Genomic DNA, 14555 nt, shown 5'->3' with positions numbered 1-14555 from the left:
CTATGCTTGGTACAGATTGAGGGCCAAGGCCATGGAGCTGTTTTTGATTGCAAGTTCTCACCAGATGGGCAGCATTTTGCCTGCACAGACTCTCATGGACATCTGCTACTATTTGGTTTTGGATGCAATAAATATTATGAAAAGGTGGGTTGAATGAATTTAAAACTTCCCTGTCTTGACCTGATTTTGTCTTAGAAGTGTTTGTGTTACAATTTATTCCCTCACCCTGCCCCAGACAAAATAATAATTAGGTCAGGGAGCAGTTGCTGTTTATCTAAATCAAAAAGATTTAACAAGAGACTCTATAGGTAGAGGAGAAAAGCATTAACTTCTCTGTCCACTTCTCTTGGACAATTTTACTGTTGAATTTCTGCATCAGGCCTTGGTAATAAACCACATTTGTGGTAGGAATCTGTTCTCTGTCATAACATTCCTTGTGCTGATCCCAAGTGTAGGAGTTGTGGTTTATAGGAGCCATTTCAGAGCAACAAGACAGCTGTAAATGGCCATTGATTTATTTTCTAAATTGCTTTTCTTTCAGATTCCTGATCAGATGTTCTTCCACACGGATTACCGGCCCCTGATCCGGGATGCCAATAATTATGTGCTGGATGAACAGACTCAACAGGCTCCACACCTTATGCCTCCTCCATTCCTGGTGGATGTTGATGGAAATCCTCATCCCACGAGATTCCAGCGACTGGTGCCAGGGAGGGAAAATTGCAAAGATGAACAACTTATTCCTCAGTTGGGATATGTGGCTAATGGTACTCTGTCTGAACCTCATGAATAATACAAGTGTGGCACAGTATTGAGCACCAGCTCCTGGGATGGTGCTGTGAGGATGTAGAAATTAATGGTTTATATTTAACATACAGGTAGAAGAGGATGTGGGGTGGGGTTATGTGTGGAATCAAATTGACTGGAGGCAAGAGTATTCCAAAATCTGTGGATTTTTCCCAGGTGTATGGCAGATGTTTAAAGCATTGTCTATTAATCTCTAACTCAGAATGTGAGAAAAAAAGCAAGTAGGTGAGGAAGACATGAAAAACCACCTTTTGTTTTTTAAAACAGTTCTTTTTTTTCTTGTAGACACAAACTGTAGCTAAATGCTGATCCCAAAAAAGACCTTCCATTCTTGCCTACTGAAGCATAATTTCTTTCTGCTCTTTCTAAGGGTTTGTGTGTTCTACATGTGGTCTGGAGTTTTGGGTTTTTATTGTAATTTCTCTTCTAAACTTTACCTCCATTTATTATATGAGAGCAGAAAGCCAGCTGGTGATCAGATGTTTCGCAGAGCAGAAAAATAGTAGTGCAGAGTTTTAAATGGGATTATTTCAATGGTGTTTGGTAATACAGAAATCCATCATTTTACCAGCATTTGTGGCTTTGTTCTTGTCAAGGTGATGGTGAGGTGGTCGAACAAGTCATCGGGCAGCAAACCAATGACCAGGATGAGAGTATCCTTGATGGAATGATCAGAGAGCTCCAGAGGGAACAAGATCTGAGACTAATTAATGAAGGAGAAACTCCTCCAAATCCTCCACTCAACAGATCCCACTCTGTTAATGGAGGTCAGTGTCCAGCCTTGTCTCCACCAGTTTCTTCCTCATCACAGGAAGGGCTGATCAAAGTATTAATGTCAGTTATGAGACAATGTCTTTGAGGATGCTTTTCTCTCCACTTCCTGTACACCTTGTTAACCCCTGAGGAGCAGTGGGATGTTCTGTGGATTCCAGCGGAGAAATTATAAATTTAAGGGGCAGCTGAGGGCACCCGATGGTCTAACTGGGCTGCATCTGATTACTTGGAGTTATTAGATTGGAATTATTCCTGCTATAAGCCAGTTTCCTGAAAAATAAGCATGAAGTTCACTGTATTGTCTTGATATCAGTGCTGAGATGAAACGTCATAACTGCAAAATGCCAGAATGAAAGCATATAATTAGGGACTGTCAGTGGAATACAGTGTTGTGACAGACTAATGGTTTCCTGCTGCAGCACAAGTGAGCATCAGTGCTAATAAAATAAACATGTTGCTCTGTCTTAGTGTTTCCTTAGAAAGCTTGAGATTATTCTCCCGGTAAGTGTTCTGCTACTGTGATTTTATTTTTAATACACAAAGTGATTAAAAATTGAAACCACACTCAATCAGATATGAGCAGCTGAGTGAGTGCAGCTGATGTGATGGAGCAGATGCCCAGGACTGTGCTACAAGACAGCCTGAGCCTTGGGAGAATTCGCAGCTGCTAATAAATCACTTCTAGGTTAAGTGACTGATTACATGTGTTTGAAGGAGATTTCCTGGCAAAGCTCATTAGGATTTTGGATGTGGGATTGCTCGTGTTTCAATTCAAGAAGGAGTAAGAAAAATATGGGGGAAAAATACCAGAGAAAAATGTAAAAATGCATTTTTGCTTTGATCTATGTTGGTATTTCAAAAAAGGTTGCCTAAAAGGCAGCTTTAACTCACAGTCTTTTCTGCTGCTTAGGATATGTTGATGTGTTGTACAGCCCCAGCTCCCAGTTTTATCTGTGTGTCCCTGTAGTTGTGTAAAGGAATTTCCAGATATGAGTCGTGTGGAAATTAAAGCAGTTCCCTTTTAAAACTTGCATTAATCAATGAATTTGCCTACATGAACTGCCCATTTGAGTAAGTTAATTGGGGTATGCATAAAGTATTTAAATAACCAGATATTTTTATATAGCTTTGCACAGCCATAAATGCAATATTATCATGTGTTTTACCGTATCTAAGCCTGTGGGAATTGTGTTGAGGGATAAGTAAGGGCAACGATGGCAGTGATTCCATTATTATCAGCCTTTGTTTATCAATCTTCATGCTATCCTTTAAATTTTAATCCACAATTTAAAGCTCCTAAGCTTTCAATTGTGCATGGGATACGGAGAAGGAGGGGTGAGGGTGGGCAGGCCCTGGCACAGGATGCCCAGAGAAGCTGTGACTGCCCCTGGTTCCCTGGGGGTGTCCAAAGCCAGGTTGGACAGGGATTGGAGCAACCTGGGATAGTGGAGGGTGTCCCATGGCAGAGTCTGGCACTGTTTGACCTCTAAGGTCCCCTCCTAACGCAACCATCCTGCGACTCCATGATTTTATTGGTGGTTCGTGGGCGTGAAGAACCTCTTTCTTTGTGTTTCCCCCAGCTCTTCGCAGCCCGGGCTTGGAGGTGGCCTCCCCACCCAACGTGGGGCTGCGCCGGAGCGGGCAGATCGAGGGCGTGCGGCAGATGCACCACAACGCGCCCCGCAGCCAGATGGCCACTGAGAGGGACCTCATGGCCTGGAGCAGGAGGGTGGTAGTCAATGAGCTCCCTCCTGGCATCAGCAAGTAAGAGGCTCAGTGGGACGAGAGATTCGATTGTGTGGTGTGTAATGACCCTTCCACACTCCAGGGATGATGTTTCAGTGACGCATCAGCTTTGGGGCGCAGTTGGTTGGGGGGATTTGGAATATTGGGATGAGAATATTGGGAGAGTTGAGAATGGTAATTCCTTCTTTTCACAATTCAGTCTGTCTTCAGTACTTCAAATGCCACATTTCCCTCAAGCTTTATTTTAAAAAGACTTGAAAAAAATTTTAATAAATTTGAAAATAATTTCGGCTGCTCAGCTAATGAGTTTGCTTCTTTAACTTGTGATTCCAGGAGCGAATGGATGGGTGCTGCTAGGGAGATTTATGCACAGATTTCTTAGAGCAGCAGAAGTATTTTAATATGTATATTAAGGAGGCTGTTGAGTTCCATGATGATTTGATAAATTTGTGTGTTTCTTATGCATAATTAGGGTTCAGGAAGAATGTCGAGCTGCCAAAGGTGAAATAGAAATCAGTTTATACACTGCTGACAAGAAGAGAAAGCCATCCCACACCTTACAACGGGTAAGTTAATGCCCTGGAAGAGACAGCTTGGGTGGGAAGAAGTTCTGAGCACTGGGCAGCAAAAATAAGACCAACAAAAAGCCCCAAACCAATTTTATTGTATTATTTAGAAAATCAATAGTCTTAATTGTTTCACTGACTCACTGTCTTCTTTCTTCTGTAACTGTGATTTGGCTGTCTGTGATATCCAAATAGTGGTAAATCTCTATCCTTGAGGCTTCAGTGGTGGGAAGATGCTGGGAAAGGAAAATTGCAGAGCCACAGTGGGTTTTCAGTTTGACCTGTGGAAAGTAGAAGTGCCAAACTTTTACAAGGGGCTGGATTTATCTTATGCAGAGACTGCAGGAATTTTACAGAAAGAATTTGTATTTTCAATCATTTCCTTTCCAAAGACTGCTGCTTTATAAAGTAGAATTTCTGTTGAACCAAAAGTCCACACCTAAAACATCCACAATGTGTCAGAGATACTGTCTAATTCTCCAGCTAATTCTTACTACTCAATTGTAACTTCGGTGTGACACTCAGCCACTGTAACCAGGCACCTTGTAACTGTGTAACCCATGAGTAACTCCCTGATTTGTCCCTGTCTGTCCTCCTGTCCCCCTTGGCAGAGCGAATTCCAGGCGGGAGGCGGCCGCTCGCTGCGCAGGAACCAGCGGAAGCGGCAGCATGCGTACCAGACTCGCTCCACCATTGAGCACAGCCAGCAGGGAGCCAGCCAGAACCCCTGTGCACACCACGAGTCCGACAGCTCCTCTGAGGTCTGAGCCTCCCAGCAGCCTCCAACAGCTTCCCTGTTCCCAAACCCCAGAGCACATTAAGGTTCCCTGTGTCCGCTGGGGGAGGAAGTTTGTGCAGCCGAAGCTCAGTTTGAGCTGGAGCTGTCAGGACTGGTAGAGGAGGGCAGTAAACAGAGGTTTTTCAAATGTATTCATGGCAAAAGGCAGTGTAAAAATAACATTGGCCTGTTCCAAGATGGGGATGGTCACCTCACAGACAGGGCAGAGGGATTTAATACATCCTTTGTCTCCCTCTTCAGCATGGATGATGGAGCAAGGGCATCCCAGTGCTCTAAACTGGAGAGCCATGACTGAGGGTGACCAACTTCCAGTCAGCCCTGAACTTGTGTGGGATCTGCTGCTTGAGCTGGATCCTTACAAATCAATGGGGCCTGAGAGGATTCATCCAAGAATCCTCAAATTGCTGCTGATGCCATCACAAAGCCTCTTTTGATGATTTTTTTGGGCTGTCTTGGGAATCCAGAGAGTTTTTGACAGAGACTGAACCCAGGGAGTGGCTGGAGCTGTGCCAGGGCAGGATCAGAGAGGATTTTAGGAAAAGGTTCTTCCCTCAGAGGGTGCTCAGGCACTGTCCAGGCTCCACAGGGAATGGGCACAGCCCCAAGGCTGCCAGAACTCCAGGAGCATTTGGATGCACAGGGTGGTATTTTTGGGATGTTTGTGCAGAGCCAGGAGCTGAACTCTGATCTTTGTGGGTCCCTTCCAGCTCAGGATATTCTGTGATTCTCCTCATGGGAAGAAACACTCAGGTCATTGAGTCTCTGGGATTTGCGGTGTTCCTGTGGCTTGTTGGGCTTGGAGAGTGAAGGATCGTTTACCTAAATGCCAGGACAGTGTTCAAAAGTAGCTTAAAACAGCTCCTGTATTTTTGGAAACCTGAAACATTTTCAAGTAAATTTAAATGGGTTGTGTTAAACCACTTGCTATTTTGGGATTTCATACAGCACACGGATTCTGGGTCAGGACTTTGATTTCATTTTGCAGTGCTTTGATTTCATCTACATATGTAGACTGCTGTTGAAAGAGATTGAATATTGGTATTAATCATTGATTTTGGCAAGGGAAGAACTTAAAATATACCAGATAAATATAACTTGTTCTCCTTAAGGAAGAGACTGAACATTATTGCTTTGTAAATGCATTGAAAGTAAAGAACAGCTCAAAAAGCTGGGCCCTGGGCACTAAAATTCATTAATCAAACACTTAAATAAGAACTCATTCTATAGTTCTGATACAATTAAAATTCACATTTGTTTCTATAGGAGCTATATAAGGATATATTTTAATATTAATTAAGATATAGGAAGAAATCGTGGATTTATTTAAAGCTCAACCAGCCCTTAAATAGAAAGCTTTCCTCAGGTGACACAACTTGCTTGCAAACAAAAATGATACATTTTACCCTTGGCCCCGGAGTGAATCCTGTTGTGTTCACTACAGGAAGATGAGACTGTTGGCACAAGTGATGCATCCATGGATGATCCTGTGGCAGCCTGGCAGAGTGAAAGCAGTTCCAGGTACTTCCACTGGGCTCTGAATTGGTAACACCGGTTTATTATGGGACTTAAGTGGGACTGTTGATATTGAGATACTCAGACTTCATTTTGAAGACTGATTTTTAGCCAGTTCATCATGAAACATTTTACATTGTGATTTTTTTCTGTTCTTTTTCTTTTCAAGGTAAAAAAACAATTCTAAAAAACCTTTTATAGGAAAATACTGTCTTTAATTAAGAGCTACTTGAAAAAATCAATTCCAGTTTGCATATAAATACTGTACATGTATTATTTGGTATTATAGAAGTCAAAACTGGATTTTTAGGCAAGTGCTGTAGTTATTTAAATGTTTCATGCATTTTTTGCTGCCAGTTCTTATGAAGTCAATCTGTGAATCAGTGAGATAATGAGAATTGATATCAGCCATAGAGATAGTTTTACTGTAAGTTTCAAATTGATAAAAGAAGTTACTGAAATCACAAATCGGAAAGGACTTGTTTTTCTTTAAATTCACATGATAGCAAAATTCTGTGCTAATTCTGAGCGGAACCAGGAGAGCAGATCGAATGTTTGGACTTTCCAATCCACTCTGGGGAAACTGAAGTTTTCTGTTCTCTTTCTTACAACTTTTTTATTATCTGCAGTGATTCATCAAGCGAATATTCAGACTGGACAGCAGATGCTGGGATTAATCTGCAGCCTCCAAAGAGACAAACCAGGCAGGCAGCTCGGAAAATCTGTAGTAGTTCTGAAGATGAAAATATAAAGGGAACAAAAGGGCTGGAGCCAAAGCGAAGGAAACTTAAACAGCCAAGGAAAAAGGTCAGCAAGTATAATTCTTAGTGTCTTTTGTACTTTATGAATATATATGTGGGTTTTAGTGGTTGTTTCCAAAGTAAAATTTTTCATAAATGGGTATAGAATAAAAAAAAAATTATAGAGATCACAGTAATTGTGGTACCAAGAAATTTTGTTTGTTTTATTGTGCTTCCATGTTTCCCACAGGTGGCTCTTTATTACAAATGCCATTTTTTTCCTCCCAGATTTATGCTCTTCTCCACAGTCAGGTTTACAATAGGCTGGTTTAATTGTAAAATTACAATGGATCTGTATTGTATTAACCTGGTCAGATCTCTTTTTTCCTGGTATTTTTTTAAAAAGACATTTACGATACTTACAAAAATACAATTTATTTCTTTATTATAGAACCACAGACTGTTTTGGGTTGGAGAGATCTTAAAGATCATCTTATCGCACCCCCCTGCCATGGGCATTTTAATGATTTATGAAGGTTTTGATTTTCAATTATATTTATAACAATCCTGTCTGTCTCTCTGCTATTTAGTGGAGGTTTTGGGAATGATGACACTCCACATTTTGCTTTTCCTTGTATCTTACCTGCAGTAACTGCTGCATGATGAGTTTTCCATAGTAATTAACTGTATTCTGAATATTGTGTCGATTGCTTTCTAAATTAATGCAAATATTTAACTTCTGTACATGACTTACCTATACAATCTCCTGATACGCTGTGTTTAGAAAGCCAGTGGGCTGCTGTCCCTGGAAGGTGAGCCCAGTGAGGAGTGGCTGGCCCCGCAGTGGATCCTGGACACCATTCCCCGCCGCTCGCCCTTCGTGCCCCAGATGGGAGATGAGGTACTGCCCTCAGCAATTCCCACATTCCCAGGGGAATCAGCAGCTCTGCTTGCTTGGGACTGTTCTACCCAGCAATATTTGCAGGGAACTGTACTCAGAACAGGCTGATTTTTGATAAACTTGTTAATTCCCAGGCAGCCCAGGCCCCGTGTCCCTTTTTCTGCACAGATAACTTGGGATTAGCAAGAAAAATTGGCTGTGCATCTTCACCTGCACATTTCTTAATGATCCCAGTTTTAAAGCACAGAGAAGGTGCCAGTTTGGGGGCTGATATAAATATTTTTAACTAGAAGAGTGTTTTATGATGGAATAAATAGGTGTGCAATGTGTTCTGAAAGGGATAAGATCTGGTATAGAATGAATGGGAAGAGCACAATCAGTAAAACAATTTTCTCTACTTTTTACATTTGCTCCTCTTTCTCTCTTAATTTTATCTTTTTTTTTTTCTCTTTTAAGATCATCTACTTTAGGCAAGGCCATGAAGCTTATGTGAGGGCAGTGAGGAAAGCCAAAATTTATAGTATTAACATGCAAAAACAACCATGGAACAAAATGGAACTCAGGGTAAGTTCAAGAAATACTTCAAAGAGCTGAATGTCTCTGTAATGTTAAACTGACATGAAAAACCAGCATGAAAAAGGTAAAGAAAGCATTGCTTTAAAATGTTAATATCAAAGTTTTAATTGTAAATATTAAAGTCAGTTTTTATTAACACAAAGTTTTTACATCTGTTCACTTCCCTGTTTTGGACTTGATTCTCAGGGGTCTCTTTCAACACTATTTTTTTTGGCTTCAACACTGAATTCATTCAGAACCCAGCACTGCAGTGCTGTTTGTGGCTCTCACCACTCTACAGTGCCCTGAGCACTTGAGTTCTCTTTCTTGTTTTTAATGCTGTGGTAAGAAATAAGAAATCATGATGTAAACACCTGAATGTGTGTAAGAGTTCTCTTTAAACACTGGATCTTGCTTTGAATGAATTCCCAAGACTTCCACAGTGTTGCCATATTTTTTCCTGTATTCCTCAGGTTTCATATAAGGAGAAGAACCCTTATATATGTATTTGTATTCACCTAACCATGCCAGTGCTTCTATTAATGAAAATAATTGCTTTACTGGAAAAATACCTGGTTACCAGTCCCAGATACTCAATGATTCCAGCTGTAATTTTCCGAGGCATCATCAGTTTCTGAGGAAAAGGAAATAGCTGTTCACTTAGGATGGACTTTGACAGGACATGAACATAAAGGCTATTGTGGAATTTCCGTTTTCAGAGGAAGAATTTCCCTTTTTCCCCCTTTGCGAGAGTGAGGGGCCCTAGGGTATGTGAGGGAGAGCCCTTGGTGTGCTTAAAACTGGGTTTGTTCTTTAGAACCTTCTTAAATAATTCTAATGTAGAAGTCTGTTCACAAACCTGCCAAGGGAATGAGCTTTTTCTTTTTGAGGTGACTTTGATTGATTTTAGTGTTTGGAGAAGAAAAATTAATGGATGAAATTACCTGTGCTGTAGAGTGGAAACATATTTGGGTATTATTAATATGTTTCACTTTAAAATTGATATTTTTGTTGTTGGCAAGGTAAAATAATGCTGTTCCATGCTTCTTGCTAACTAGGAACAAGAATTTGTGAAGACTGTAGGAATTAAATATGAAGTTGGGCCTCCCACACTCTGCTGCTTGAAGCTTGCATTCCTGGATCCAATCAGCGGCAAAATGACAGGAGAATCCTTTTCCATAAAGTAAGTCACTGGAATGCTGATGACATTCTTCAAGAGCTTTCCTTGCAGTGTAGAAGCTTTCCCCTCCTCCTTTCTTATTTCCTGTGCAAGGCATGATGATGGCAGTAATGGCTATCCCAAATGCATGGAATTTGAGGACTGTGTAGTTCATCTAGATATGTATTTCGGGGTAATAATAACTTTTTTTGCTCTTATTTCCTGAAGGTACCACGATATGCCAGATGTTATTGATTTCCTTGTGCTGCATCAGTTTTATAATGAAGCCAAAGAAAGAAACTGGCAAATAGGTGAGTATTTTTTTTCCCAGTTCCATGTGTTTTGTGCCATTTCTGCAGCTGTTTAATGGGGTGTAGTGTCTTTATTACATGATGCAAAAGACTATTCACACATGACATTGTATTGGAAACTTCTATTTGATGTTTGCTGTAATTCCTGTTGCAAAAAAAAAAAAAAAAGAGAAATGAGAGAAACTGTTCCAAGGGCAGTGAGAGCAGGAGAATCTCCTGATCTCTTGGAATCATGAGGTGTGAAGTGGCTGTGAGTAATTCTCAGAGATGGGCAAGTCCTGCCTTGAGGACAAGGGCTCAACTCCTGTGGTGCAAAATTTAAGGATGGAAGTAGGGCATTCACAAAAGAGGGAGCTGATTCTCTAAAAGGAAATATTTAGCAATTCTTGATGTTGTTCTTTTTTTCTGAATGCAATGTTTGCCCTTCCAGGGGATAGATTTCGCAGTATCATTGATGATGCCTGGTGGTTTGGGACTGTGGAGAGTCAGCAGCCTTTCCAGGCAGAATATCCTGATAGTTCCTTCCAGTGCTACAGTGTCCAGTGAGTATTTCCATGTCCTGGGGCTCCTACACAACTCAGAGAACTTCAAAAATAGGATCAAGAACCTCTAAAACTTGAATCCCATTTTCTATTTAAATACATACCCAGACACTTTATTTACTTATTTAATTTCATGTATTGTACTTCTTATTTGTTACTCACTATTTATTTATTTTGGAATATTTTGAATATTTCCTTAATTTGAATATTTACTTATTGAATTTTTGAGTTTATTCTTAAAGCAATACTTCTGGTATGAACAGCAGTGCAGTGACTGTATAGGAAATACAAGAGAAAAATAGGGAGTTGGAATGTCTAATTCCAAACTGGAGTGATCTTTTGGGAAAAATCTGGTAAAGAAAAGGTGTATTTTTATATTCAGCTCTAACTTGTGAATTTGAATGAATATTTTAATAGCTGGGACAACAATGAAAGAGAGAGGATGAGTCCATGGGACATGGAACCAATCCCAGAAGGAAGTAAGTGTGTGTTGGATTCCTGTCCCCGCACAAAGCAAACAGCTTTGGGGCCCTGGATTTACCCTCTGGAATTGTTCTTCTCCAGCTGCATATCCGGAGGAGGTCGGTGCTGGAGTTCCTGTGACCCCAGAGGAGCTGACAGCTCTTCTCTACAAACCCCAGGAAGGAGAGTGGGGGGCCCATTCCAGAGATGAAGAATGTGAACGAGTAATCCGAGGGATTGAGCAGCTTCTTTCCCTCGGTATGTTTGGAGAGAAAAGGGAGAAGGATTAACAATATCAGGGAGGTGGCACAGGGCTGAAGAGTAGATGGGATGGTGTGCTGGGAATTGGTGTGGAGTATTTGAAATGAACTCTACTAAATTACTGAAAAGAGCCTTTTAAATTTCGTATTTCAGTTTCCAAGCTAAATCTTTTTTTCTGGGACTTCAGCTGATTTCCTTCAGTGGGGCTTCCCAGTGGGTCATGTCTAAAGGTGAAAGACCAAAACATATAATTAAACCCCTCAAAACCAACCAGCAAATCCTCACTAAATACCCTCACCTCCAAATTCCTTGTAACTGATTTGTAACCATTTAATAGCACACTGTGCTTTAAATTCTGCCTCTGTTTGCACCCAGGACATGTCTGTGTTCTTACTTGATGTTGCATGTTGTAGTATTCCTATCGTAAGTGCAAATGCCACGTTCCTTTCAGGCAGATTGGCTGCTGGCACACGAATCTCAGAAGTAATACTTAAACAGAAAGTGTTTTTTCAAGAGCAGGAATAGATGGTACAAGAGGAGGAGCCTTGCCCTGTGGGTAATGACATCCTCAGGTGTAGATCTGTGTTGCTTTTGCCAAATTCTTCGAAAGAAACCCCAGAAACCATTAAAAGGAATCTTGGAATAACATCCCTTGGAGGCATCTCAATGATTATGGTCTTTTGTCTTGCAGACATTTCTAATCCCTTTGCTGTTCCAGTGGACCTTAGTGCCTATCCCATGTATTGCACTGTCGTTGCTTACCCAACTGACCTCACCACCATCAGGAGAAGGCTTGAAAACAGGTTTTATAGGTGAGTGTGGGTTTGTAGCTGACATTTATTGCATTTATTAGTATGTGGAGCTGAATGCTGTTTAAAGTCCTTCAGCGACTGCATGAAATCAGATTGGCCTTGGGCAAAGTGAGTCTTCCTGAATAATAAATTCTCCTGGCCATGTTGTTAAGGCAAAAGCTTCCGTAGCTGGACCTGGAGTGTTGGTTTAACACTGTGAGCCTGGCTCTGTGTTGGAAGAACATGTTCGCTTTGTCTCCATCCCTGCTGCCTTTGAGCAGGGTCTTTGCTTGTGTTGCAGTTGCCAGAAGGGGACCGAATAATGCTGGAAACTGGAAATCTCAGTTTTTCCCGTTAATTTGGGAATAGTGTCCTGCTCTTACTTTCCCCTCTTAGGACCACCTATTTCTGCTTGATCTGAATTTCCAATTCCATTTTTACTGAAGAATCCTACTGAACGTGGAAGAAAAATAACATACACCTTCCTCTCCATCCCATTCCTTTAATTTTGTGTATTTTTCAGGAGAATCTCTGCCCTGATGTGGGAGGTAAGATACATTGAACACAATGCCAGGACTTTCAACGAGCCAGACAGCCCCATAGTCAAAGCAGCCAAAATTGTGACAGATGTCCTGCTCCGCTTCATTGGGTGAGTTTGGACCTCACAGACCCCACAACTCCAATTACTTGGATCCTTCATTGTGTACCTTGGTTTTTGTCATTGTCCTGCAGAGATCAGAGCTGTACTGATATATTAGAAATCTATAACAAGGTGAAAGCAGAAGACCTGAGCAGTACTGATGAGGAAGAGGAGGTAAGATCATTTCCTTCCCTTTTAAAATTCAGCACATGAAAGAAATCTTGATTTTTGTTGAGTCTTTATTTTATGGGTAATTGCACTGAGTTTTGGAGGCGAGGCTCTTTAGGCTCACCTGAGAAAATAAGCTCCCTGAAGTAAAAAAGCTTCTTGGAACGGTCTGTCTTTAATCTTCTCTCAGTACATGATGTTTTGTTGGAAGGATGAGTAATGAGGGAAGCTGGGAAGTGGAGCTGTTCCTCAGTCAGAAGGACAACAGCTCTCCATTGTCAGCGAGGCAGCAAAGCTGATTTCCTTATGTAATTCTATGTCATTTCCCATCAGTTGATCTCTGGAGTGAAATGTCAGGTAGAATACAGGGTAGATATCACTACCTTGAGCTGCTTCCCTCTGCTGACTCCTTCCCCCCTTCAGTGCAGTTTGGAGGTAGTTCCTGTTGCCAAGTACCCTGTGGTGGTTGTTGGGTGGTTGTTCACCCTTTTTCCATGGCTGAGGGTTGTCCAGACCTGCCTGTGTGTGAACATTCCATTTGCCTTTAGGTGGCAGAAGTAGATGTGGATTCAGACGCTCCAGGCACTTCCTCTGGGAAAAGACGAGTGAGTAAAATTTCTGTTTTGGTCATTTTAAAAAAAAAATCGATTAAAAAAAAAATCTCCAGCAGTCAAATTTCGATGCAACTGGTAAATATAGCAAGGCTTGACATGAAATACTGCAGGTTCTCATGGGTTTGAGTGTTACATATGACCAGAAAAGACAAACTAGTTTCATTTGCCTAATTTGCATATTGCTATGTTATCAGCTCTGCTTTAATCTTCCTGGATTTCTGTTTTTAATTGAAGAATGCTTAGGAATTATTAGGAATCTTGATACCGTCTGCAATACCTGTTTCCCTGCAGGTGAGACGAAGAGTGAAGAGGCAGCCCATGAAAGCCAGTGCTGATGCTTGGAAGGAGCAGTGCCAGCAGCTCTTAAACCTGATTTATGAACGAGAGGACTCAGAGCCTTTCAGGCAGCCTGTTGATCTCTTCTCTTACCCTGTAAGTACAGCTTCCACATCCAGAATTGTTCTTCCTTTGGCAGAACATCCATGCTGGGCATGGCTCTGTCCTCTCCCTTTACGGGCTAATGTTTTCAGGGAATTATCTGCAACAACTCTCAAAGTTAAAGACTGACTTGAGCCACTGGATGAACACTGAGATGATGTTACTGCTGTAGGATTTGAGAGCTTTGATTTTTCTCCTGTGTTTTCTCACAGGATTATCGAGATATTGTAGACACTCCCATGGACTTCAGCACTGTGAAAGAAACTTTGGAAGCAGGAAACTACACCAGTCCCTTGGAATTCTACAAAGATATCCGTTTAATATTCTGCAACTCTAAAGCTTACACTCCTAATAAAAAGTCTCGTGTAAGTAATAAATTTTAATGCCTGGTTTTTAACACAGACCTTGTCCATACATGAATAAAACACATGAAATGAGGTCTGAAGAGCAATGCACTGCTTGGTGTAATAAAAATAACCAGCATACACCAATTCTGTTGTTATAAACTTGCTTTGTTCTGCTCTCCCAGATTACTTCTAATATCCATTTTCATGTGGGACGATGATGACTGTTGCAGCTGTTCCTTGCAATATTTGTAACAGAAAACTGGTCACCAGTTGCTTAAATTTTTTTCAATAATTTATCGCTGTAAACAAGGCTATCAGTTTGATAACTGCACATACTGTGGATGAGGCTACACAAAAGCAAGGCCTAGAAAGAGGATGGGAAAGTAGTTTAAAGATTTTGACATCTGGTTTAGAGAAATTGG

At 41.1% G+C, this 14555-nt stretch overlaps 1 protein-coding gene across 4 annotated transcripts in view; it reads left to right on the top strand.

Moving 5' to 3' along the window:
* BRWD3 (bromodomain and WD repeat domain containing 3) overlaps window positions 1–14555 on the top strand; it is a 49797-nt gene that overhangs the window by 25977 nt on the left and 9265 nt on the right. For all 4 annotated transcript variants that reach the window (XM_066182166.1, XM_066182163.1, XM_066182165.1 and 1 more), the window contains 21 exons: window positions 16–144; window positions 542–767; window positions 1404–1574; window positions 3162–3345; window positions 3800–3893; window positions 4505–4654; window positions 6134–6210; window positions 6834–7011; window positions 7729–7845; window positions 8302–8409; window positions 9459–9583; window positions 9788–9870; window positions 10301–10412; window positions 10830–10891; window positions 10977–11132; window positions 11827–11947; window positions 12450–12575; window positions 12659–12740; window positions 13283–13339; window positions 13640–13780; window positions 13999–14151. In XM_066182166.1, coding sequence (XP_066038263.1) covers window positions 16–144; window positions 542–767; window positions 1404–1574; window positions 3162–3345; window positions 3800–3893; window positions 4505–4654; window positions 6134–6210; window positions 6834–7011; window positions 7729–7845; window positions 8302–8409; window positions 9459–9583; window positions 9788–9870; window positions 10301–10412; window positions 10830–10891; window positions 10977–11132; window positions 11827–11947; window positions 12450–12575; window positions 12659–12740; window positions 13283–13339; window positions 13640–13780; window positions 13999–14151 — 2652 coding nt within the window. The remainder of the gene's footprint in view (window positions 1–15; window positions 145–541; window positions 768–1403; window positions 1575–3161; window positions 3346–3799; window positions 3894–4504; window positions 4655–6133; window positions 6211–6833; window positions 7012–7728; window positions 7846–8301; window positions 8410–9458; window positions 9584–9787; window positions 9871–10300; window positions 10413–10829; window positions 10892–10976; window positions 11133–11826; window positions 11948–12449; window positions 12576–12658; window positions 12741–13282; window positions 13340–13639; window positions 13781–13998; window positions 14152–14555) is intronic.

Source organism: Chamaea fasciata, unplaced genomic scaffold (assembly GCF_029207755.1).
Source record: "Chamaea fasciata isolate MVZ Bird 193981 ecotype frontalis unplaced genomic scaffold, bChaFas1.0.hap1 SCAF_4, whole genome shotgun sequence".
Classification (NCBI taxonomy): Eukaryota; Metazoa; Chordata; class Aves; order Passeriformes; family Sylviidae; genus Chamaea; species Chamaea fasciata.
This window is presented reverse-complemented; position numbering and strand designations above follow the sequence as displayed.